The 27131-nt window shown below is 46.7% G+C and overlaps 1 protein-coding gene across 1 annotated transcript in view; it reads right to left on the bottom strand.

Moving 5' to 3' along the window:
* Nucleotides 1-6278: 6278 nt before the first annotated feature.
* arhgap25 (Rho GTPase activating protein 25) overlaps nucleotides 6279-27131 on the bottom strand; it is a 45933-nt gene continuing 25080 nt past the window's right edge. The window contains exons 5-11 of the mRNA XM_078565452.1: nucleotides 23092-23299; nucleotides 20797-20929; nucleotides 18935-19008; nucleotides 17684-17805; nucleotides 15352-15521; nucleotides 13200-13771; nucleotides 6279-10015 (exon numbers count right to left, since the gene is read on the bottom strand). Coding sequence (XP_078421578.1) covers nucleotides 9811-10015; nucleotides 13200-13771; nucleotides 15352-15521; nucleotides 17684-17805; nucleotides 18935-19008; nucleotides 20797-20929; nucleotides 23092-23299 — 1484 coding nt within the window. The 3' untranslated portion in view covers nucleotides 6279-9810. The remainder of the gene's footprint in view (nucleotides 10016-13199; nucleotides 13772-15351; nucleotides 15522-17683; nucleotides 17806-18934; nucleotides 19009-20796; nucleotides 20930-23091; nucleotides 23300-27131) is intronic.

Genomic DNA, 27131 nt, shown 5'->3' with positions numbered 1-27131 from the left:
TCATGGATCTTCTACATCCTCCCTTGGTCAAATAGTGCCATGGATCTTCTGCATCCTCCCTTCATCAAATATAGCCATGAATCTTCGATATCCTCCCTTCATCAAATAGTACCATGAATCTTCTACGTCTTCCCTTGGTCAAATAGTGCTATGAACCTTTGACATCCTCCTTTCGCCAAATATTGCCATGAATCTTCTACATCCTCCCTCCGTCATATCGTGCCATAAATCTTCTACATATTCCCTTCATCAAACAGTACCATGAATCTTCTACATCCTCCCTCCATCAAATCATGCCATAAATCTTCTACATATTCCCTTCATCAAACAGTACCATGAATCTTCTGCATCCTCCCTTCATCAAATAGTGCCAAGAATCTTCTGCATAATCCCTTCATGAAATAGTGCCATGAATTTTCTATATCTTCCCTTTGTCAAATTGTGCCATGAATCTTCTACATCCTTTCTTGGTCAGATAGTGCCATGAATCTTCTAAATCTTCCCTTTGTCAAACAGTGCCATGAATCCTCTACAACTTCCCTTTGTCAAACAGTGCCATAAATCTTCTACATTCTTCCTTCATCAAATAATACCATGAATATTCTAGATCGTTCCTTGTTCAAATAGTGCCATGGAACCTTCTACATCCTTCCTTCATCAAACAGTGCCATGAATTTTCGACATCCTTCCTTCATCAAATAGTGCCATGAATCTTCTACATCCTTCCTTGGTCAAATAGTGCCATGAATCTTCTGCATCTGCCTTCGTCAAACAGTGCCATGAATCTTCTACATCCTCCCTTCATCAAATCATGCCATGAATCTTCTACATCCTCCCTTCATCAAATAGTGCCATGAATCTTCTACATCCTCCCTTCATCAAACAGTACCATGAATCTTCTACATCCTCCCTTCGTCAAATCATGCCATGAATCTTCTACATCCTCCCGAGTAGGCAGATGGGTTTTCAGTTGAACACCTCCTCAGAATAGAAAGGAAGAAACCTGGTAAACATCTATGTTAGAGGTCACTTGGGTTCACTCTTAGTCATTGAATGAAATTTATTGCAGGCTTGGTGGAGGGAGGTGAGTTGTAAGTCTCTAAGTGTGTCAAATAACCCAGCAGCCATACCAGATTATCAGACTAGTGAAGACAAGGTAGAAAGCCTTTTACAATTATTTAGTCCAAAGTTGTTCCTTATTCTTTCTCGCATGGCAGTGAGGGGCAGAAGACAATCATGTGAGTGTAGTCGAGAAATATAGAGGACCAGACTCAGTAACACACAGTGGCTCCCTGCATTGAATGTTAGCTCATTGGAGGTCTTCCTAGATCTGCTTCACTCCTCACCTCTGTGCTCACTGACCTACCAGAGAGTCAGAGAGCTGTTAGAGCACTGAAGGAGGCCATTTGGTCCATCTGTGTAAGAGCAATTTCCTTCATGCCATTCCCCCACCTTCTGCCTATTTCCTTCTTCCTTTATAGAAGATGTTTACAAGCTTTGTCAAAGATGTAAGGTTTTTAAAAATTCATTCACAGGATGTGGGCATCTTCGGCTAGGCAGCATTTATTGCCCATCCCTAATTGCCCCTTGAGAGGGTGGGGGTGAGCTGCCTTCTTGAACCGCTGCAGTCTATGTGGTGTAGGTACACCCACAATGCTGTTAGGGAGGGAGTTCCAGGATTTTGTCCCAGCGACAGTGAAGGAACGGCAATATATTTCCAAGTCAGGATGGTGAGTGGCTTGGAGCAGAATTCCAGGTGGTGGTGTTCCATGTGTCTGCTGCCCTTGTCCTTGTCGATGATAGTGGTCGTGGGTTTGGAAGGTGCTGCCGAAGGAGCCTTGGTGAGTTCCTGCAATGCATCTTGTAGATGGTACACATTGCTGCCACTGTGCATTCTTTAAGTTGTTCCTTAAAATCAAGCTTTTTGACCAAGCTTTTGATCAGGTCACATCACCTTACGTGGATCTGTGTCAAATTTTGTTTGAAAATTCTACTGTGAAACATCGAGGGAACATTACTCACTAAAGGCGCTGCATAAATGTAGGTTGTTGTTGTGGGGAATGTAGATACTGACACTGAAGTTCCAGGGAGCTGTTTACTTGCTGGCATTGATGGAACTTTGTCCATGTGGGCATAAGGATGGCCAAGGACTGCCCAACCCCCTCTCCACCCGCCCCACAATTGCAATAGTCTGATGTGGAGAAGGTGGCCTCTCCCGCAGGGAATCTGAACTCGAGGAACAAGTTTCAGAAAAAGGGGTCTCCCATTGAAGACGGAGATGAGGAGGAATTTCTTCTCTCGGAGTGTTGTGAGTCTCTGGAATGTTCAAGGCTAAGATACAGTCAAGGGCGGTTTGGAGGAACAGGCAAAAAAGTGGAACTGAGACCAGGATCAGACCAGCCACAGTCTTATGGAGTAGTATAGCAGGCCCGAGGGGCCGAATGGTCGACTCCTGCTTCTATTTCTTATGACCTCATGCCAGTGATGGCAATTATAGCAGTGTTAACTTGGGATAGGTGCAGTACAGAAACAAGCCATGCGGCCCAACCAGCCCCTGCTGGTGTTCATGCTCCACTTGAGCCTCCTCCCATCTTTTCTCATGTAAATCTATCATTTGAGCCCCTGTTCCCTTCTCCCTCATACACTTGTCCAGTTTCACTTCAACCACTCGCTGTGGGGGCGATCGCATTCCACATTCTCACCACGCTCTGGGAAAAGAGGTTTCTCCTGACTTCCCGATTGGATTTCTTGGTGCCGATCTTATTTTGATGGCCTCGGGTTCTGCTCTTCCCCACAAGAGGAAACATTCTCTCCGGCAAAACCTTGCAGCCTTTTTTTCTGACCTTGGCCTTCTTTTTTCAAGTGAAAAGAGACCCAGCCCGTCCATCCTTTCCTGATGTGTATAACCCACACATTTCTGGGATCACCCTTGTCAATCTGATTGGTGCCGAAGCAGGAAGATTGGAAGTGACCATTGCTGTGACCCAGCAGGGACGATTTTCTTTTGAAGAGGTGTTCTGGGGCGATGTGCTTCATTACCAACCCCGAGAATAGCATTTGCAGAGTTGCAATGTGTTTTTAAATGTTCGAGTGCAGCATTGTGCTGCACCTGGGTTCCTGAAGGAAAAATGATTTGCAAATCACGCTTTCTCCGCCAGCAATTACTTGCCCCCTCAGAGATGTGGAACTGGTGCCAATGCCGTGACTGTGTCGAGAGTCAGACTCAGTCGCACGCCACCACCTGCTGGACACACCATGCAAATGCATCCACTTGAAGCTCGGTCTCAGGGATGCTTGCAAGCATGACCTGAAGGCCCAGGACATCGACTCTCCCACCGGGGAGTCACGATCTGGCAAAAGAGGGAAATGGCGACACCTCCCGTGGGCTGGCGTGCACTACCGCAATGAGCAGTGGCTACGTCAGCTTGGCAACAGGCACTAATGCCAGAAACAGAAAGCCACTACGACACCTGGGGGCTTCGTGTGTGCGGCACTCGTGGAAGAACCTGCCTCAAGGATTGGCCTTTCCAGCTGGTGGCAAATGAAGACACCCCACCCCCAACCACCTTCCCACCCGCCCACCCCATTGCCCATGTGAAATGGGTTTGTTTGCTGCGTGTCCATCTGCTTTCGTGGGACTGAGTATACCCATCACCAAACCACCTCCGATGAAGATGCTTCCAATTGGTTTATCAGTGTTGTCCAACAGGATTTCAATGCTTGTGGTGAGCAGGTTGACCACCTGATACAAAATCCATACGAAGGATGGGATGAACCTTGTGACAATCTCGCAGTGATGAAGTGAGATTGAGGGCAGGACTAAAGGTGTACTGGATGGTGACAGCCACTCTGCCACTGTCACAGCCTCCGGCTGAAATATCTCACCGTCTCCTCACAACAGGGAGGGGAGGGGAGGGGAGGGAGGGCTTCTCTACGATAAGCCTTGATGGAGCTCGGTTACTGTTCTGTCCATGCAAAGGGTTGCTCCTTGTGTGGCGGGTCTTTCTACTTGTGATGGGGACAGGGTCAAGAGCTGGGTCCTCGGTCACAGAGGCTGCCGCAGTCTCCAAATAGCCACCTGAGTTCAAATCTTCCAGCTGGTGAACAGCATCAACTCGCCATGCGCCCACTGTCGATTCACCAGGCGTGGTAAGTGCCCAGTGTGTTGGAGGGCAATGTGGGCGAAATCTCACCCCCTCCACTACCCCCCGCCACCACCCCGGGCCACCCCACCATCAGCGGGGTTCACGGTGGGTTGATGGCAGGATGGCCTTCCCATTGAAGCTCGGCGGGAGCCCACTTTGCATCATTAAAACCCCAACCGGCTGGAATCAAACCTTCCCGCCCTGCCAGCGGCAGGCTGGTGGTCTGCACCCAGCGAGGGAGAGTGTGAAAGCGCTTGTCTTGGAGTTGAAGCTGGCTGCACCACTGGAGCTGCTCACAGGTGTGGAACATGTGGAAGACACAAGTGAGGATGGTGCCAGAGGAGAAGTGGGGACGGGGTCCTGAATGAGAACAAAGGCTGGGGGCTTTCTGGATGGAGTGTGTGAGGCCAGAGTGCTTCAGAGGGTGGGGCCAGCGGAGTTGACATTGGGATTCTGGGGGGGTGTTGGCGATATGAGGGGACGGTAACTGTTGTGGGGGGTGGTGGTGGAAGTGGGACGTGGTAATGTGGGAGGGTCCGATACAAGAGTGTTGTAGCCATCTCCGGGGTCACTTTGTGCTGGTGTGCTAGCTACTTTACCTACCTTACCTAGAATGGAGAGAGGAGGGAATGAGGGGCTCCTAGCTGGCTCAAATGTGGCACTCATCAATCGCCTTGGTTTTCCGAGGATTATGCCTGCTCCCTCACTCGATGGTTGGCGGAGGCCGACCTTGCCATTGGCACAGACACAGTCATGGCCTCCCCTACCACCCTGCTGCTGTGTGAGGGGAATGAGATCTGGCATCATCCCCACCCATCCCCTCTTGTTTTCTCCCTCTCTCCCTCTTGTTGTGGGCCGCCTCCTCCTGCCTAGGGACAGAAAGATGGATTGTGAGCACCTATGATCACAGGCTTCTAAATCTACGGCTGCTAACTGACCTTGTGACTCCCCAAAACCCGACCACCATGTGCAAGGCGCAAGTGAGGAGTGAGATGGAATACTCTCCAGGTGCCAGGAAGAGTGCAGCTCCCACAGCACTCAGGAAGCTCAACACCATTCAGGAAAAAGCAGCCCGCTTGATTGGCACCACATCCAGCATTCAGACCCTCCACCACCCACGCACAGTGGCAGCCATGTGTACAAGTTGTATTGCAGCAAGTCACTAAGACTCCTTGAACAGCACCCTCCAACCCCACAAGCTCCTACCAGCTAGAAGGACAAGGGCAGCAGATGCACAGGAACAGCACCCCCTGCAGGTTGCCCTCTACTCTATACCCCCATGGCTGTGCCCTCATTGGGGCTGGGTGAAAATCCTGCAGCTCCCTTGCCAATAGCACAACACGTGGACTGTGAGGGTTCAGTAAGGCAGCAGCCCACCATCTTGTCAAGGACATTGAGGGATGGGCAAGAGAAATGCTGGCCTTGCCAGTGATGCCCAAGTCCAAGTGGGACAAATACAGATGTGTGAAGGTGGATTGGAAGAGTAGAAGATTCACTTATTCTAACATTGTTCTTTTTCTCGCACTGCGGGAGCAGTGTTTCTCAGGCGCTGACCTCCCTGGCTCCCTCCTCCCAGGCCACAGTGGAGAGCTGGGATGGCCTGCTGTTGCCATCCCTGGGAAAGATGGACATCCCACCTTCCTCGCACTGCCCCCAGGGAATGCTGGAGGGATGTATTGCTAAAGCAGGAGGCCTGCGGCTTACTGCCTTCTCCTGTTCATCCCTCCCTTCTTCCCATTAGTGAAGGCCTGTCTGGGTACCTTTTCAATATGGACATGATGGTGGGGTGCCCAACTCTCTGCCCGCCCTGCCATGAGACTCAATGTGGGGATGCACGCATGTGTAACTTACAAGGTGGGGAGCGCATGACTGCCGTAAAAGCCTGTCCGCCTGCGGTGGGAATCACTCCGACTTTCTCATCCTGCCACAGAACCTATGGCGGGAGGGGAAGATTCCGCCCTCTCTTCCAGCTTTCATCTGTTTCTTAACCAAGCCAACTGTCCTTGCCACCAATCTTCAGGCATCAATTGGACAGAATTTCCAAAACCAATCACCAATAAAACACAGCCACGGTTCTTCGGGAAAGGATAGCACTGATGGCTTTTGCAACACAAGTGACACTTGCAATCACAGTTGGGGAACTAACCCTTTTTAATATGGCTGGAGTTTCAAGAGTTCAGAAGAAATAGACAAGAAAAAAGACATCATAAATGATTGAAGAGCTATAATCACTCAAAGGCAAGAGAGGACACATCAAATAATGAAACCTTACTGTACAATGAAAGTGTACATTCACTCAAACAGACACAGGATCCAAATCTGCCTAAATCCTGCCCTAAGAAACCCCCTTTATACAGTACTTTTCAGCAGCATCGGTGATGTAAGCCACACAAACAACATCGCCACATTCGAGAAAAAAAAATGTTTACAAATGCAATACACAAGGTTGATTCCAGGACTTCCAGGGTATGCTTACTGGAATGGTCTGAACTGGCTGGGGTGCTTTTCTCTAGGCTTCAAGAGGACCCAATGGAGATCTTTCAAATGATGATGAGTTTAATGGGATGGATGTGGAGAAAATGTTTCCACTTGTGGGTGAGACCAGAACTTGGGGCTATAAGTGGCCATAGTCACCGATAAGTTCAATAGGAGGAACTTCTTTATTCAAAGAGTTTGTACATGGGACTCAGTACCACACAGAATTGTTGAGGCCCAAAGCATAGATGCATTGAAAGTGAATCTGGATAGACACATGATGGAGGAAGGAATAGAAGGACATGCTGGCAGGGTAGAAGGAGGCTCAGCTGGGGCATAAACACGAGCATGGACCAGCTGGGCTGAATGGCCTGTTTCTGAGCTATCGATTCTATGTGGTAGGCAATTGGAGGAAGGGGCCTTCGATGAGAAGGCAGTTCTGGAAACAGTTTCTGTTGTGGAATGGCACACAAATTCTGAATGCATGTCATGACTGGAACAAACCATCAGCTCCCCGCTTCTCTCTTAGCAATGAAACGGGAATATCTGAACTCTTATGGCTCAAATGTGACCACAATCAAATGCAAGACTTTGCATGTCCTGTTTAGGGAACCTTGGGAAGTGCTCAGGGGGAAGACTGATAAAGAAATGAAATTCCATGAAATGCATTCACCCAGAGGGTGGGTATGATTGCACCGTTTAAAAGTGAGTCAGTTCTTTATCCTCCACTTGAGTCTGCTCAGTGTTTCTGCAGAGGGCTGGTTTCAATGAGCTGCAGGCCATGCCCAGGATTGAACACAGTGGATTCAGGAGCAGAGAGACCTTCAGGAATGTGCAACAGCAAACTCTCAGTCAGACAGAGAGCTTGATTGATGTCTGGGGGCAAGTGGGTCTTGCTCTCAGGATGTGCAGCCTTTCGTACCATTCTTGGCCTCTCACACGGCCCTGGTTCTGGAATCTTCCCCACAGGATCCCTTACTCCTGCCTCAACACCAACTCCAACTGGAAACTAGCTCGTGCCCTGCAGGAACACCAGATGGCAGCATCTAAGGAGTGCCAATGTCACTCGCAGGAATGGAGAAATCGCGACATTTGAAAATGACCACTATCTATCTAGTTCTTCCTCCACCACCCTGGTATTTGTCTGATACAATGAGTAATGGAGTTGGTGGCTGATTAGAGCAATGGGCCTCCATTGATGAGTCTACAGAAGACCCAAAAATGACATAACCCCCTTATGATCAAGAGCTATCAGAGGTTTAAAGTCAGCTTTTTCTACTAAGCACACTTAACATATGCCAAATCTCAAAGGAATATTACATTGATGAGTAAACTGGTCAGCTGCACTGGCCTCTACATGCGGTGAATGGCACTGATATGAAAGATGTATGGTGGGATTTTCCGGCCCCTCCCACCGCTGGGATCATCCTGTCCCTCTGACTTTTGGCCGGGCCTCCGAATGTCCTGCGGTGGGCAGGACCTGCCACGATGGGGCCGGAAGATCCCAGCTACACACTCTTTATCGCACAGCCAAATCTGACTGAGGCTTCGTTGCCAGATATAACCCAGTGACTTCTCACTCACTCCTCACCTAGCTCACGAACAGCAGCTCCTCCACTGTGTAGTGGGTACATGCTGATACACACTCTATCCACATAAACTGTGGGCCACATGAAGAGGACAAAGTGACAATCCATTGTTGGATTCCAGCCAAGTATGTGTTGATAAAATGCAAGCCTACCACAGTCAGTCAGTGTGAAGGGATATTGCAGAGTACGCATAGATTGCGAGAGGGAAATCATGTTTAACCAATTCATTGGAGTTCTTTGAAGAAGTAACATGTGCTGTGGGAACTGCTGGATGGATTGTACTTGGATGTCCAGAAGGCATTTGATAAGGTGCCACATCAAAGGTTATTGTGGAAAATAGAAGCTCATGTTGTAGGGGGTAAGATATTGGCATGGATAGAAGATTGCCTAGCTAACAGGAAATAAAGAGTAGGCATATATGGGTCATTTTCTGGTAGGCAAGATGTAATGAGTGGTGTGTCACAGGAATCAATGCTGGGCCCTCAACTCTTTACAATTTATATAAATGACTTGGATGAAGGGACTGAAGGTATGATTGCTAAATTTGCCGATGACCCAAAGATAGGGTGGAAAATAAGTTGCGAAGAGGACATCAGGAGGCTACAAAGAGATATAGATAGGTTAAGTGAGTGGGAAAAGATCTGGCAAATGGAGTATTATTTTGGGAAAATGTGAAATTGTCCATTTTGGCAGGAAGAATAAAAGAGGAGCATGTTATCTATATGGTGAGAGATTGCAGAGCTCTGAGGTGCAGAGGGATCTGGGTGTCCTAGTGCATGAATCACAAAAGGTTGGTATGCAGGTACAGCAAGTCATTAGGAAAGTTAATAGAATGTTATCATTTATTGCGAGGGGAATTGAATACAAAAGTAGGGAGGTTATGCTTCAGTTGTACAGAGCACCAGTGAGACCACATCAGGAGTACTGTGTACAGTATTGGTCTCCTTATCTAAGGAAAGATGTAAAATACGTTGGAAGCAGTTCAGAGAATGTAGACTAGACTAATACCTGAATGGGTGAGCTGTCCTATGAGGAACAGTTGGACAGACTAGGCTTGTATCCACTTGAGTTTAGAAGAGTAAGAGGTGACTTGATCGAAAAATAAGATCCTGAGGGGTCTTAACAGGGTGGATGTGGAGAGGATGTTTCGTCTTGTGGGAGAATCCAAAACTAAGGGTCACTGTTTAAAAATAAGGAGTCGCCCATTTAAAACAGAGCTGAGGAGAAATTTTTTTCTCTCAGAGGGTCGTGAGTCTTTGGAACTCTCTTCCTCAAAAGCTGGTGGAGGCAGAATCTTTGAATATTTTTAAGACAGAGCTAGATAGATTTGTGGTAAGCAAGAGGGTGAAATGTTATCGGAGGTCGGCAGGAGTGTGGAGTTGAGGTTACAGTCAAATCAGCCATGATCTCAGTGGATGGTAGAGCAGGTTCAAGGGGCCGAGTGGCCTACTCCTGCTCCTAACTCACATGTTCGTATGTCTCTGTGATAAACTGGCAGAACGGAAATGTAAAAGTGGAAGATTTTGATTTCTTTGTTCCCAGTCAGCTTAGTCCCACTAAAAGGGACTCTCTCTCTTCTGGGGCAAGTACTTCTTGGAGATTTAAGATCTGTCGTCTTCTTTTTCTTTCTGAAAGAAGCCCTTCAGCTCCTCCTCCAGCTCCTGGTTGCGTCTCTCAGCGTCCATCTGTGCCCGAAATGCATTGCGGAACCTGATTTCCAGGGCTTCGAATTGCTTCTTATTTTCTTCTATCTGTTTGTTGAGACGGACAACCTTGGCCCAAACTTCGTAATTCTCCTTTTCGAGGCTGCAAACAAAAGCAGATTGATTTGGTCAGTGCCATCATGTTTCAGCAGGAATGCCCAGTTACAGGGCTAACAACACAGGGAAGCTGGGTGTACTCCAACAGGCACAGGGCATGTCAACAGTCAGGAACTGTCACATGGCTTGTGACTTGGTGTCACCAGCAAATTTGGAAACCTGGCTTTCCCATCCATCATCTAAGTTATTGATGAATGTCGCGGCAACGGCTTACACAGCACGTTTAATAGAATGAAATCTTCCAAGGAGCGTTCCAAAACGAAATAGACCACCGAGCCAGAAAAAAGAGATATCAGGGGAGATGACCAAAAGCTTGACCAAAGAGGTAGGTTTTCAAGAGTGTCTTAAAAGGAGGAAAGTGAGGTCGAGAGGGAGGGAATTCTAAAGCAGTGAAAGCACTGGATAGAGTGAATAGTTGAGGCCCAACACGAAACACCACTGGTCACATGTGCCAACGAGAATACTTATCCTCCACTCATCCTGCTCAGCCAACTCCCAAGCCAGATCAATAATTCGCCTTCACTTCCATAGACTTCAACTTTAGCTAGCAGTCTCTTATACGCGACATGTACTCAATCACTCTGGGTAGGGAACATGTTTGTCACGAAGCTGCAGTCAAATTCTCACTTGTTTTCATTGGGATCTCATGACTATCCCTGGTTTTCAACGCTCTCCCATTGGTGGCCGTGCCTTCAGCTGCCTTGACCTTCATCTCTAGAATTCCCTCCCTCAACCTCGCCACCTCCCTCCCTTTAAGACAGTCCTTGAAGCCTTCCTGCAAGATGAAGCTTATGTAGCTCCATGTTAAACGTTGTTTGATAATACTCCCGTGAAGTGCTTTTCAATGTTTGACTATATCACCGGAGCTGAATAAATATTATTTGGTATCATTTTCACATCCTCTGATTTACAAGGTAAAGGGTTGCACAGAGGAAAGTGAATAGAACAGACTTTTGGTGACAGTTTTGGTGATTGCAGCTCTACAGCGATCAGTTTCTTTCTCTATGGATACTGCCCGACCTGATGAATATTTCCATTGTTTTCTGTTTTAACTATAGATTCCCCGCACCCACAGTACTCAGCCCTTGTCATGAAATTCTGACTCTGCTGAAGTGACTTTCAGAGACTGCAGCACGCCATGCTAGCTGACACTCCACTGCATGACTGAGGGGGTGCTGCACTATTGGAGGTGTCATCTTTCAAACCAAGGCCCTGTGACCTGCCCTATATGTAAAAGAACCAACGACCCTCTTTTGAAGGAGAGAAGGGGAGTACTCCCCAGTGCCCTGGCTAATATTTACCCCTAAAAAAGATGATCTGGCCATTATCCTTTGACTCTTTGTGGGAGTTTGCTGTCTTCGAATGAGCTGCCCCATTTCCAACATGATAACAGTGGCTACGGGCGGAATTCTCCCATCCCTTCAAGCCAACGGGTTCTTCCAGTCCTGCCGATGTGAACGGGAATTTCAATGGCTCGCCGGCCCCGTGTCGGTGGGGAGGGGCTGGAAAATTCCACCCTACATTTCAAAAGGACATCATCAGCTGGAATGCACATCCTGAAGCTACGGAATGCACGGTATTAATGGAAAACTTTTTTGTTAAACTGTTGTAAAATGAGTGGTCCTGGCCATTGGGAATTCACTCACTTGTCACAGCTAACACTTTATCACAGAAAACTCCTGTCAAGCGAATATTTTGCTTTGGTACTTATGCTGATGAGTCTGCACATGAACCTGATATTTTATTCAATCTTCTCTCCCACTGCTCTCCACACACCACAGAACATGCAGCCATAAGGCTCAGCAAAGAAAGAAATAACTTGTGTTTTATGCAGCATCTTCCATGGCCTCACTACTAATGAAGTCATCCTTGGAAGGAAAACAGATTGTGATGGAAGTACTCAGCAAATCAAACAGCATCCACGGAGAGAGAAATTTATCGTTTCAAATGGATGACCTCTCGTCAGAACTGGGAGAAGTCGGAAGTGGAATAGGTTCTGAGTAAGGGGTGGGTGGGACGCGGAAAGAGGAAAGCCTGTGATAGGGTGAAAGACAGGGGAGATTAAATGACCTGAAATGTTGGTCTTCCGAGGCCAAAAGGAAAGGTGATGGGGCAAGAAAAGGAGCAAAGAAACAGAAGATGTCTTTTCTGAGCGCATCACCATTCCCCTTGGCTCCGGAAGACTAACTCTTCTGTCATTTAATCTCTTCTGTCTTTCACCCTATCACAGGCCTTCCTTTTGTCTGTGTCCCATCCCTGCTCAAAGGCCTATTCCATTTCTAACTTTCCCCACTTCTGACGGAAGGTCATTAACTCTGTTTCTCTCTCCACAGATGCTGTTTGACTTGCTGAGCATTTCCAGCAGTTTCTGTTTTCATTTAAAAATTTCCAGCACCCACGGTATTCTGCTTTTCAAGCAGTTTTTGAAGTGTAGCCACTGTGGTGAGAAATGCATTCTAGTCGGGGACCCCTATCAAAATCTAGTCCCAGGGCACCAGCTGAGGTGAAGAACAACAGGCCCAAGAAGCCCTCACCAATCATCATCCCACGCTCTTGGTGTGTTCCTTGGCTCCTCTGGATTGGGCTGATGAAAAGGACTTTTATCCTTTGAACACCCAGGTCCATTTTCAATCTACCCTTATGCCTTGGTTTCTACCTGTCTGGTTCCTGTTAATGAAATTTTGGCAATTTTGTGAAAGCTAAGCTGGAAAGAGTGGACTATATTTTAAAAGCCAGGTTTCTGTCGGTTACTTGAAAGGCTTCAATTATTGAGCTGAATGAAGATTCTCTTCAAATCTGGAACTAAAGCCGTGTCTTGCAGACTTGCAGATATTGCCGTGCCTTCACTGTCACTGGAACTCCCTCCCTAACAGCCCTGTGGGTGTACCTACTCTACATGCACTGCAACGATTCAAGAAGGCAGCTCACCACCGCCTTCTCAAGGGCAACTAGGGATGGGCAATAAATGCTGGCCTAGCCAGCGAAGCCCACATCCCATGACTGAATAAATAAAAAAGAGACTCGCATTTTGTTCCTATCTCACTTTCTGTCTGCATCCCACGCACGATCCAGTTGCTCACTTGCCAGGGTGTTAGCTTGTCACAGTAATTCAAACCAGCTGAGAAGCCCAAAGCCTCAAGCAGAAGAGTTGGTTTGTGTTGGCCACTTACCTTTCAATTCTCTCGACGTAACTTTCCCTCTGGCTGTGAAACTCCTCCCTCAGCTTCACGATCAATCTCTGGAGCTGTTCCTTGCTCATTTCCTCCACCTTCGCCTCACTTTCTTCTCCTCCGCTATCCAGCTCAGCTTGTTCCTGTTGGGTCTTTGCTGTGAGGCTTTGACTGGTCTGTAACAGGGAGCTGGCTGTTTGATGGCTGCCCATGTCCAGAGAGGGTGAGGGACTGCGTGCAGCAGACCCGTCCTTATCCTGAGAAGAAGCAGTAGAGGTTGCCGTTGGAGAGGTTTCAGAAGTGCAGAGCCACTGGTAGGAAGCTGAGGCACTCAGAATGTCCTGCGAAAGACACCTTCTGTGCCCCTCAGTCACAGCTTCCTTGTCATCCCTGACCTGGGAACTCTTGGTGTTCCAGGTCTCAGTGCCGGGAATACCTTCCTTCACACTGTCAGATATCTCTGTGCATTTCCTGGCTGGGAGTGTTTGAGTCCTTTTCCGGGGGCTTTCCATCCAGTTTTCCAATTCGCTCTCCTCTGTCATGATGTTGTCATTCCCATCATTCTGGCAGTGCTGTAGAGGGAAAGAAATTCCTGTCAATATTTCCAATCTTTCCCACCGAAAGAAAGACTTGCATTTATTTCTAAGGCACATTTGAGAAGCACGTAACAACGCATGATGTGCCTGTTGTCATGTAAGAAACATGGCAGCCAATTTGCACACAGCAAGCTCCCCAAACAGCAGTGTGATGAGGACCAGATGATTTGTTTTTGCATGCATTGTCTAGGGGATAAATATTGGTCAGAACATCAGAGAGAACTCCCCTGCTGTTCTTCAAAATAGAGCCCATGGGGTCTTTTACGTCCACCTGAGGGGAGGGCAACATCTCAACTGAAAGACAACATCTCCGACAGTACAGCACTCCCTCTGTTCTGCACTGAAGTGTCAATCTGGATTATGGGCTCTGGTCCCTGAAGTATGTCTTTGACGATCTGATTCAGAGGTGACTGAGTGCCTCCACTGATCCATGACTGACACCCAGGACACGGACAGTACAATAAGTCCCTTGCTGGGTGTCACAGTGAAACCAAGACCTAATGGCCTGATACACAGATATCTATAAGCAATAGCATTCAGAGGAAATACCGATATTGGAGTGATGAACTGGTGAAAACAGTTTCCTCTGCTCAAACTCATCCCCTGTTCTTGACAGTCATTATTACCTTAAGCATCACAGCAGTTCACACAATTCATTCATGCCTCGTGCTTTATCCTGAGATCTGTTGGGTAACTTGATCTCAGCTAGGACTAGGTGACTTCAGCACTTTGTGGCTCAGGCAGTAGTGTCAGGGCACTGGTGTGGGGTGGGCGGGGGGTACAGCCAGACACCACTTCATTCCTGTCACTGACTGCAATGCCATTGCCAAGTCCTACTGGGATACAGCTCAGTGGATATTGGCTGCACTTCAGTTCCACACCTCACTGCTCATGCTGCAAGCAAAAACATAGACCATGTACTGCAGCAGGAAATAACAGCAAACATAGACCCCATTCTCACCCAATATCCACATGTGACCCTGATGAGCTGTTGATGGTGGTTCAAGACCTCATCTCTCTCTCTACCTCTGTAACCATCTCCAGCCCTACAAAGAGCTTCAACTTGAGCTCATGTGTGTCCCCCATCTACTTCACCTAACACTGGTGACTGTGCCTTCAGCTGCCTTGGCCCCAAGCTCTGTAATTCCCACCCGGAATCTCCCCTCCTTCTACCTGACTTTGACCAAGCATTTGGTCTCCTGTCCGACTATCTCCTTAAGTGGTTCAGTGTCAAATCTTGTCTCATGAAGCACCTTGAGATGTTTTACTAGGCTGAAGGGAGTCACTTGTTCGTACAGAACTTGAGTGTTGATGAAAAAAAGAGACATGCTGTCAAAGCTTTCCGTCTTGCACTCATCAGGACAGCTCGCACAAACTTACCAACTGTAACGAGGGAAACAAGAATTTATACTGCATGAGAAGAGAGTGCCGATTGATTGGAGGTGTGAGATAAATGCAACTTATTGTTGATGTAGTATGGTGTGGCAGTGGTGATTGGGTGTGCCTGCAATGAGCTGTTGTAAGGCCAGATTTTGCTCTGTGTTCACAAATCTTACCCTGTGTGTTCTGGTTGCCACTCCTGTTGCAAACTCTGAAGCGCCCCAGCCAACCATACTTCGTTGTGCAGAGATTCTCAAAGGGGAAGGAGGCTTATCCTCATGTTTTGGAAACAGTTCATCATGGCTGCTGATCAGAATAGTCATCAGCTTCTGAACCTGTGGTGTCCCTGTCTCAAAAACAAAAGATGGAATATTGGTAAAAGGCAAAATACTGCGGATGCTGGAAATCTGAAACAAAAACAAAAAATGCTGGAAAAACTCAGCAGGTCTGACTGCATCTGTGGAGAGAAAGACAGAGTTAACGTTTCGAGTCCATATGTCTCTTCATCAGAGCTAGGAATATTGAGTTTTTTTTCTGTCAAACCTTTAAGTCAGGTGAAAGAAAGTGGGGGCAGGTTAACTCAGTTGGCTAGATGGCTAGTGTGTGGTTTGAAATAATGCCAACAGCGCAGGGTTCGATCCCCATTCCAGCTGAGGTAGACTTGGGGCCTGCTTTCTTGACCTGCCTCCTCGTAAAATCCTAATAATTCCATATGTGGCTTAGCATCTCACTTTGTCTTCGAACATTCGGAAAAACATTTTTACCCAGAGGGTGGTGACGGTCTGGAATGCACTGCCTGGGAGGGTGGTGGAGGCGGGTTGCCTCACATCCTTTAAAAAGTACCTGAATGAGCACTTGGTGTGTCATAACATTCAAAGCTATGGGCCAAGTGCTGGTAAATGGGATTAGGTCGGCAGGTCAGGTGTTTCTCACGTGTTGGTGCAGACTCGATGGGCCGAAAGGCCTCTTCTGCACTGTGTGATTCTGTGATTCCTGTCAAGCACCCTGGATGTTCTGCTCCACTAAAATCGCGATATAAACGTGAGTTGGTATCGGTGAGGTCGAATCATCGTGGACCAGGGCTGGAATCCAAAACCTGATCTCTACTTCTCAATGCCTCTTACTGGGTGTTGTTTCTTCCCACTGGCTCACTGGCTTGTTTTTGTAGCGTGCTTGATTTGACATTGTACATTTTAGTTTAGCATTTATAATCTATGTTTCTACAGGGGGTGGTGGTGTGGTGGAGATGTGGGTGGGGGTGGAGGTTGGGGTTGGTGAGGGTGGACGTTGGGGTTGGTGTGGGTGGGGGAATGGTGGTGGTGGGGGTTGGTGGGGGTGGGAGTGGGGGTTGGTGTGGGTGGGGGATAGTGGGGGGGTGGAGTGGGCATGGGGGAGGGGGTTGGTGGTTTTGCTGTGTGCTGCCACATCACATTAATCACTACACTTGTAAGCAATTCATGACAAGTGAAGAGTGTTGAGCTCTTTCTGAGAGGTGTGATCTGATGCTATTAAAATGAAAATCTTTTTCTTTGTTGTTTCTTAATCTTGTCAAACTCCTCTTTCGACGATGTGGCTTGCTCTGGTCAAGAAGGCAAGGCAGCTAATCTCTTTGCAGGCATCTATTATCACCACTCTAACCAGCTGTTAGAATGGTTTAAGTTTACCTTCGTTCACAGGATGTGGGCATCACTGGCTGGCCCAGCATTTATTGCCCATCCCTAGTTGCCCTTGAGAAGATGCTGGTGAGCTGCCTTCTTGAACTGCTGCAGTCCATGTGGTGTGGGTACACCCACAGTGCTGTTAGGGAGGGAGTTCCAGGATTTTGACCCAGTGACAGTGAAGGAACAACGATATGTTTCCAAGTCAGGATGGTGAGTGACTTGGAGGGGAACTTTCAGGTGGTGGTGTTCCCATCTATCTGCTGCCCTTGTCCTTCTAGATGGGAGTGGTTGTGGGTTTTGAAGGTGCTGTCGAAGGAGCCTTGGTGAGTTCCTGCAGTGCATCTTGTAGATGGTACACACTGCTGCCACTGTGCTTCAGTGGTGGAGGGAGTGAGTGTTTGTGGATGTGGTGCCAATCAAGCGGGCTGCTTTGTTCTGGATGGTGTCGAGCTTCTTGAATGTTGTGGGAGCTGCACTCATTCAGGCAAGTGGGGAGTATTCCATCACACTCCTGAATTGTGCCTTGTAGATGGTGAACAGGCTTTGGGAATTAGTTGGTGCGTTACTTGCCGCAGAATTCCCAGCCTCTGACCTGCTCTTGTGGTGATGCTAAGTTGATATCCAACTTGCACCTCTGTCTATTTTTGCCCCCACTAAGAAGGTGCAGCTGAGATCAGGATATAGGAAGGCAGCTGCCCACCTCCTGCCGCTCTGCGGTGCCAGCTGTTGAGTTCCAGCACCCTGACACCAGTTGCCATCCTAACAAGAGATGTTTTGTATTGTTACGGACTAGCCCAAGGTAGAGAATTCAGAAAGAGCTGAAGAATTACTTCAGACTCTGACTTGCCTCTCATGATGGCCACGGGATCTTCGATTTTGGGTCTGAGGAGATTCACCCCGATGACAGTCGCCAGATTGTCCACGCTCATTTTATTGACGCTGGAGTTGAGCTGCACTTCATGGAGAAATCTGTCCGGGAAACAGAAGAATCATTCAATTTGCACCTTCTGGGAACAATTGCCAAAGCCACTCTGTCTGGAATAACAACACCAGGGCCAAAAATATGTACAATCACAGGATTATAGAATGATAGAATAATACAGCAGGAGGCCATTCAGCCCATCGATACTGTGCCAGCTCTCTTGAATAACAATCCAGTTATTCCTAGTTCCCCACTCTTTCCCCATATCCCTGCAATTTTTTTTTCCTTTTTGTATTTACCTCATTCCTTTTTGAAAGCTCCTATTGAATGTGTTTCCACCACCACCCTGTCAGGCAGGGCATTCCAAATCCTAACCACTTGTTGCACAATCAAGTTTTTCCCTCTTCTTGCCCCTGGTTCTTTGAGCAATTACCTTCAATCTCTGCCCTCTGGTTATCTACCCTTTAACCATTTGAAAGCATCTCTCTTCAGTTAGTCTATTTAAAGCTTGTCATCTCTATCCAAGATGTACCACATCCCACAGGGGTATGTGATCAGAGGAATCAGTTATCGTTCCCATTTGAAATTGAAATGTTCATCCAACGTGCATGTTATGTTAGATAACAAGTGATACATGCTGAGGAACTAGGTGACATTCTATTCCGAGATCACGGATAACATCAACCATTTCCTGCCAAAGTAATTGCCTGTTTTCATTTTGTGTCTGTTTGGTAGACTTCGTATTCCTACAAGAAAAAGCCCATTGGGAGACAATGATTCAATGTTGTAATGGGGAAGCACCATCACCTTGTCCGTTCCATCAGCTTCATATTCAGAACATTTAATAAATCAGTTTCATCTCTTGCTGCCAGGCCCATAGCCTTCTATTCCCAAGCCTACATCCCTCTATTCCCAATCCTACACCCCTCTATTCCCAACTTCATGTCCCCGTTTCCAATCCCCTTTCCCTTCACTCCCACTCCAACTCCACATCCCTAATCCCAATCCCAAATCCCTCCGCTCCCACTCCTGTGTGTGCCCATTCCCAATCCTGTATCCCTATCACCCAAGCAGCATTTCTTTGTTTATGAGGACATAGCCCTCCAGTGCAATTGCCCTTTCACAAAGAAGCCTGGAGTTCACATTCTGATTTGCCGAAGGTCGCGAGTGTCTCACCTGCAGATGTAGCTGAGCAGGTTGCAGTTTACCTGAGGCAGTAATGACAGCTGTAACATCAGCTCCTTTCGCCCCTGTTGAACAGAAAACATGAGTCACATATCAAACCAGGTTGTCACAAAGTACATTTTACCTCTTTCTAAAGCCACAAACTGCTGGTCCCAGAAGAAATGGTTTAAAAATGATTATTTTCATTCGATTCTGGTCGATCTCCCTGGGCAACTTCTCGACAGAGCTTCTCATTCCTGGTTTCATTCTATGGAATCTTCACTCTATTGGTTCCAATATCCTTTCTACTGTAATTTCTTACAATCAACCTTGCACCACGCCTGTCCCACCCCACCCCTCACTATTCCCCACCCCCACCAATCCCCACTCCCATCCCCCCACCCCCACCAACCCCCACCCCCATCACCCCCCCACCACCACCACCCCCATCACCCCCAGTCAGTCAGCCTATTTAGCCATGCTGAACAATCAGCGCTCTTCCCTTGTCCTTTCCCCATTCCCTTGTACATTTCTTTCTTTTACAAATATTAGTAATGTTACCACCATGTTTGGAGGAATGAAAAAAAGAGACATTTTTAACAAGAGCCACAGGATAATCCAGTTTCTAATCAAAGCCTTAAGGATTAGAGACCATTCACTAAGCCAGTTGCTGTGTCTATCATTGCGTTGCTGTAGCTGACATGAGTGTTGATCCACAAGTTGATGGCTTCTGACAACTCTCTTAGAAGCTATTCAATTCCCAGTCTGTAGCACAATGGACAGCACTTGTGACAACATGTCACACGTAACTGTTCTTTCATATGGTCGTAGCTATTGTTATTAGAGTGGTTTCTTCAGCCTCCCTTTGCAAAAAACAACATTTTCACCTTTCAACTCTCTGTCTGTTGCTCCAGTATGAGTTCCTGAGGTGTGCAGTCAGATGTCAGTGTTATACTGGGCAGAATTTTCTGCCTGTCAGGTGGGGAACAGGTGTGGGCGCGGGCGCGGAGCCAATCGCCACCTGTGATTGGCTGCGCGCCGCCATTTACGTGGGCGGGCCAATTAAGGCCCGCCCAGTGTGACACACAGCCGGTAGCGCTACCTGTGCGGGCGCGGGGAGGAGACACAGTCAGTTCCTGCGCTCTTTCGCGCATGCCAGATGTCAGATGTCAAAGTTATACTGTGCTGTATTATGTATGAGTCCATTAAGAGGTGAGTTGGCTGTCATTCAAACTTTGCTGTCTTCAGTCAACTACACAGAATCTATCTGCGTACAGTTTCATCCATCTCTTACTTCAGATTTCGCTGGAACAATAAGATGAGGTTCTCTCCCCAGCGCCACGCACCTACAACAAAAGGCTCGGTGGGATACGCACACTGCCTGATATGAGCCTCGAGGACAAGGAAGATTGAGAATCCAAGCATGTTCTAGACTGACTCATTGACCTGAGCTGGGCAACTCATACCATGATTGTCAGGTACTCCCATCAATGGGCTTGGCTGTGGAATCACACACAGTCCAGTTACCTGGTGACAGCTACAGCCAGAGCTCTACTATGAAGACTGATAAGCTACAGGAGGGTCCACACATTTCTCCTCCTCTCCATCAGTATTCAGTAGGTCTCACCTCCTTCAAATGAAAGTATTCTAGCTCTCCAACCCGTCAGACTCAGTCCCTTCTTTCCCCTATAGTCTGAGTTTCTCATTATGGAAAAAAACATGTTGGCATTTATCATGTCTTCTCACCTACTGTTTTCAAACATTCACAGTGTCCTGTGCACTGACTTTCAGATGTTCAGTTTAGTTTCTCAAATCAACACAATGTACAGCCAAAACTGCACTGCAGAACACAGAGGCAGAGAACCAATACATACCTCCTCTTCGTTGCTGCTCATTAACTGGCAACATGCAAGGAAGTTGTCATACTGAGACCAAGGGATGACTGGTTCCTGGAGCTCTCTGAGGTATAGCTTAAACAGAGAGGCTACAGTGTGCACATCTGTATCCCTGGAAGAAAAGGCAAGTTTCATCACATCAACACTGAATGAAGATACAATGGACTGCACAAAAATAGAGACATTAAAAGGAATTTACTCAGATTATCCCACAGGGATACTAGATCAAACATCACTAAACTGAGTCACTTGTCCTTTATTATTAAGTGTTCATTATTGTAGAGTAATGGGTTAATTAATATGTTAAAGAGACCATGATGATATTAATGATGTAACTGTGACATCAGTTGTCAAATGACTGAGAGGCTCCAATCGAGCGAGGAGCAGAACAGTCTGTGTCCTGACCTGTGCCAACCTGGATGTCTTTGTAAATAGTTCTCAATAAACTGTTTGAAGTTAAACTATACCGACCATCTCAGGTCTGTCAAAGAGAAGCAAAGCCTCATCAAGGTTAGGTAAGCCAAGGAAACCTCACTAACACTTGGTCATAACATCGAAAGACATCAAAACAATTACCAGGAAGGAATTCGGGCTTTTGACACAATTCAGGTTCACATCAATTTCACATATTAAATGGGAATGAAGTGGAAATTAGCCTGCGTTGTATTAATCCAGGCATGGATATGTGTCTGTTCTCAGTGACAAGCAAACGATGCCTGGCCAACCTTTCTTTCTCCAACTGCTTCACATGGAGACGGCCTGGGAAGGGAGACTGACCATGAAGATGGTTTCAGCTGGGATGCAGAGTGCAGGGATTGTGCTGCACAAGGCCTGACAATTGCATAGGACAGGGTGAATGGAGCAAAGGGTCTCTATCATTGTTGGGATATCAGTGCTGGAGAATTCAACCCCATGCCTCTCTGGACACAATGTTACCATGAGTCACTCCATGGTCATGGGACAGATGCAGCGAAATCTCCATCAATCCTTCTTCAATGACATTCATTGACCACAAGCTTAGCAGATGCATATAGGATCAAGGTGAGCATCATCCTTTAAACCAAACTCTTGGTTCCTTACATAAGGGCATGAGAAATAGGAGCGGGAGGAAGGCTACATCATCCCTTAAGCTTGCTCTGCAATTCAGTCAAATCATTGTCTTGTCCCACAGAGTCACCCACTGCCATTTTGAGAAGAGTAAGCTAGTTGAAGAAAAGATGGGGCAGCATCTCGCTCCCTCTATTTCTCTCCTTCTCCTGTCCTGTCCTCTGTAACTACAGTAATCAACAGCAGCATTGATCATTGCAGCTTTCTGCTGCCAAGGTGGATCAAGTTTACCAATAGGCTATGCCACCCAATGCAAGGACAAACAAAATGGAGGCCTGTTATTCCACAAGATAACCAATGTTATAAATCTCCTGAACTCGTTTCAATCACTTCACGGAGTCCAAGAAGAAACACTCATTGTTTTCCCTCCTAATCGGCCTGAATTTATCTGTGTGTCTGTGGGGAGTTGATGTATTGTGATGCACAAAGGTAAAGGTTGGGTAGAGCAAGAGATCTTGCCTGCTGATCCTTCTCCATGTGTTGGGATACTGAGAAGATTAATTCTTCATTGTAAGAATACACTCCTGTGTTACCCTTTCCAATGAGAGTGAGCTCAGAAAGATTGACAAGTGGACAGTGACTCATGCAATGTGTGCTCTGAGGCTGAAATAAAAAAACTCACTCTCTGACTCCAGAGAATACATGGCACAGAATAAAGAGCTGTTGTAGTGACAGGGTTTTATATGGTTACAGGAGGACCATAAACTACTCTTTGCCAAGATATAGTTAATGGTTCAGACAAAATCAAAGCCTCACAATTAACTACGTGGTCCATTCTCACTTGATGGTATAGGGTGAGTGGTGGAGTGAGAGATCTGGTCAATTTTAACTCCACAGTGTGTGTGCCTTTACACTGGGGATAACTTGGACCTTGTACAAAAGTGTAAAATGGGAGACAGGGAATTGCATCCCGATTTTTCATTTCTTCCCATACTTATTTCCATTTATTATTTGCATATTACCCAATGAATTCATGGCAAAGGAAACTGGAAGAGAAATTGGCAGCCACACCAATGTCGCCTGCTTGACACCACGACCTCAGGCTGCAGTGAGCCTCTGTTTCGTTTGCAGGCTCACCAGTGAATGCAATCACAGCTTGAGCAGTGCAGTGTCCTAAGAAGGCCTTGGTCATTCTCAAAGAGTGTTTCAAAGTCGCAATTTGCGTACCTATCAAAAGTTGGCCTCTCTCCAGAATCAAAGGCATCTCGCAGTTCTTTGACTTGGTTGTCTTGCCCTGGTAAGCGAAAGATTCCTTCCTCATTCAGTCCATGCTGGCGAATGAAGTCTGCACACTGCTCCACTATCATGGGCACCGGGTGTTTCCCAAACTTCTGCTCGTATGCCATGGTGTCTGCTAAACGCTGATCAAAGACAGCTAAAGAAAGAGAAAGGGTTCAGTCTGGGCAGCAACACTTCACATTTCTTGGAGCTTGGGGAACAGAATGTGCCACAAGATCAACTCTGTGTCGCTTGGCCTGTTAGATTTCATTGAATCATAGAAACCTGGAGCACAGAAGGAGGCCTATTGGCCCATTGTGCCTGTGCTGGCTCTTTGAAAGAGCCCTTGTGCTAAATCCTACACCTGTCATTTTTTTGTCTGTAAGTTCCTCATCTTCAAGTACCTGTTCAATTCCCTTTTAAATCTATTTATGGAATCAGTTTCCACCACTTTGTCAGATATACAAATAGTCGTTTGTGTGTTGCTGAAGAAAGACATTTTGTCGAAAAGTTTTGTCTTACACCCATCAGGGCAATCACAAGAATACCAATGTCAGGGGAAGCAATGCTCATATCAAACAGCTTGTCCCTTCCACTGTTCACAACAGGTGGGATACAGGCCAGACTATATCCAACCAGCCCGTGGACACATTGTCCAACATGAGTTGTGATTCCGCGATTGGATAACATTTGCTAAATAATCCGCAGTGTGCTAAAAATTATTCTGACAACCAGTTAAAGATTGTCAGTGAGAGTGAGAGTGACTTCCCTTGACATCAAGGCCGCATTGACCAAGTGTGGCATCAAGGAGCCCTAGCAAAACTGGAGTCAATGGGAAGCAAGGGGAAAACTCTCCCGCTGTTTGGAGTCATACCTAGCACAAAGGAAGATGGTTGTGGTTGTTAGAGGTCAGTCATCTCAGCTCCAGGACATCACTGCAGGAGTTCCTCAGGGTAGTGTCCTCGGCCCAACCATCTTCAGCTGCTTTATCAATGACCTTCCTTCCATCATAAGGTCAGAAGTGGGGATGTTCACTGATGATTGTACAATGTTCAGCACCATTCGCGACTCCTCAGATACTGAAGCAGCCCTTGTCCAAATGCAGCAAGACCTGGCTTGGGCTGACAAGTGGCAAGTAATCAAACAAAGTGCGATCAAACAAAATTTGACACAGTGACATAAGGAGATATTAGGACAGATGACCAAAAGCTTGGTCAAAGAGGTAAGTCTTAAGGAGTATCTTAAAGGAAGAAAGCACGGTAGAGAGGGGTGATGCACTTTCTCCTTGCTATTGACATCGCCTGTCCCTCTACAGAGTGGTGCACTCCTTGTTTTTATGTACCGAAGAGAGATGGGCAGTGAGTGCGCCCCTTGCCAGAAACACCCATATCCTGAGGATCAATTGGGAAAATCAAATCAAATCTGATCTAGTCGGCTGAAAGATCTTTTCTGGGAGTCAAATCCAATCAGCTGACTTCAAGACCTTCAGCTGAAACAAAGGAACATTAGGCTTTACATGAGCTGTTTTAAACACTTCGAGGTTTCAGAGTATTTACGAGCAGTCTTCAGCTCAGAGTCATTGGGAAGTAAATGGGGAGCTGTGTGTGCTGACGCATCTGTACACCCACCAGTATAGCCGACTAGACCAACAGAAGTGAAGGCTTGTGTGTGCACTGATTCGGCTTGTAGGTTCAAGTCTGTACTGAAAGATGTTACTCTGTCGTGTGTAACCATTCCTTCCGGGAATGGAATCAGTCAGGCCAGGTTTCCACGTGTGTCCCTGGGGTGAAAGGAGCATTCATCCAAACTCGACATGACACCAGCAGAGATCATATTGACAACCAGAGCCTTGGAAATTGGAACCTCTTCAAAACATCTTTTAAGATGCAGGATCACTGGGAACTCAGGTTAAAAACTCTCAAACCTTAATGAGATTAAATATCTCTAAGAAGGCTTCCAGTTCAGAACTAAAATTGGAAATGACTGAACCAAATTTTTGAGAAGAGTTTTGCAAACAGACTCTCCCTCAAGCAAACCTGCCAGTGAAAAGTCTCCAAATCCTCAGGGTCATGGCTGCTATTGACCATCGGAATATTAACCTGGCTTCAAACATTGGTTCCCTTGTTTTGTGATGGACAGTATCAGTGTCATGGCAACTGTGGTGTCCAATTGTGTGTGGAGACCGCAGCAGATTGGTGGGTTGAATGATATTCACCCTCTCAGTACATTGAAAAATTCAAGCATTTTGCTTTTGTTGAGAGGAGGGGACAGGTGAAATCTCTCCCCATACTCAGGCTAGAATTATTCAGCAACCATGTATTGTGTGGCAAGTTGCAGCAAAGAATCTGCCACTCTGTGGGGCAGTGTGCTGACCAATTGGATGCCAAATTTGAAGAGTAAGTTGTGCAAGAGGCAGGCAGTAACTATTTCTATCACTGCTCACATGTTTATACAACAGCTATTTCTCACTGTTAGCTCAGATTCAAGTTATGCCTTCTATCTGCTGCTGAAATGCTACACAAGTGTTGTATTACAGGTCTTATGAATGAACTGTCATAACGCACTTGCCAAAAATTACCACTTTTCTCTGACTTTAAGTGACTACTCTTGACTGGCAGTGCAACGAATCCTCCCTGTCCAGATTCCAAATTCAGTGCCAACTCCAGGAAAAAGCTGAATGAAAGGTGGATGCAGCACACATCTTTCAACTCTCCAGCCTGGTGAAACTCAGGCTCAAGCCTGATGTGGGCAAGGGAAAGCATCCATGTTCTATCCAAAGAAAGCTTTGGTCCAAGGCATGAAACTAAGCAACATGGGAGGCCAGCAGTTCAGAGCAGATCCCTTGCAACAGAACCAGTAGCTCCATATCAACTTCCGATTTTGATCAAAAGGACAATTCCTTCCTGAAAGCCACAAAGCAGGCCTACACTTAGCTGGCTCTCTAAGGCTGGACAAATTGGTGAGGTGCTGCACAAACCTGCTCATTTGTATCTTCTCTTTAGTATAAGGGTCTGGCACTTACAGGGTTAATATGGGACTGAGTACAATACCACCCACGCAGTAATGTAAGAGAACACATGACCCAAACCCAGGGTCAGTCGAGTGTTGGACAGAGCCGTGTGTACCAGCAAGCATGGAGACAGCTCCCAGCTTGAACCCTTTCCTGTATATTTGCAAGTAGTTCTGAGTCAGTAACGACTTACAGTTGACCTATGTATGACGACAAAGACTTCTTCAGGCCTATCGACCTGTATCCAGCACCCTCCAACATCCTCTCGTTTCCAAACTTGCCTTTGCTCTCTCTCAGGTTTGAAAGAAAGGTGAAAAATGAGGAGGGTGGTGGGAAGAAGTGGGATAATTTGAGGAGGTAAATGATTTTAAAAGTGATCTTGAAAATTGGTTTTCAACATGGAAACCTTTCAGCACAAGAAGGTCCTTTCGCTCATTGTGTCTGTCCTGGCCATGAGAATTTTCCATCCTAATTGCTGGCTTTCAACTCTTGGTCCAAGGCCCTGTAGGTGAAGACACGGGCAACCATCTCCATGGCTATGTTTGTTGTGTTAGCTCATTTCTTTGGATTTTATTTCTTAAAACAAATGTTCCATCCAGTTTTGTCTCTATCCTTCTGCGATGAAGGTATGACTGATTTTCACAGGTACTGCCCACCCTCATTCTGGTTTTCCAGTGGGAGTTTATCCGCTGCACTTGTCCTTTTTAAGTAAAGGTTCGACAGTCTAGCCTGACCCTCTTCTCACCTGGCACTCATGTCCACGTATCTCATGTTGTGTGTGTTCTGATGACATAGAGGCTCCAATTGCTCAGAACGGATTGTGCAAATACATTGTGGGTTCATTTATTCATCCTCGACACAGGTGAACACATATACTTGGACAGAAAGCTTGAGGAGATCAAGAACAGGGCTGTGTGTGCTGTGTCCTGCTCCAGGCAGCAGTGAATCTGAGGCTGGATCACATGACACACTTCCCTTA

Source organism: Cetorhinus maximus, chromosome 20 (assembly GCF_964194155.1).
Source record: "Cetorhinus maximus chromosome 20, sCetMax3.hap1.1, whole genome shotgun sequence".
Taxonomy (NCBI): Eukaryota; Metazoa; Chordata; class Chondrichthyes; order Lamniformes; family Cetorhinidae; genus Cetorhinus; species Cetorhinus maximus.
Note: the sequence above shows the minus strand (reverse complement) of the source record. Positions and strands in the feature narration are given on the sequence as shown.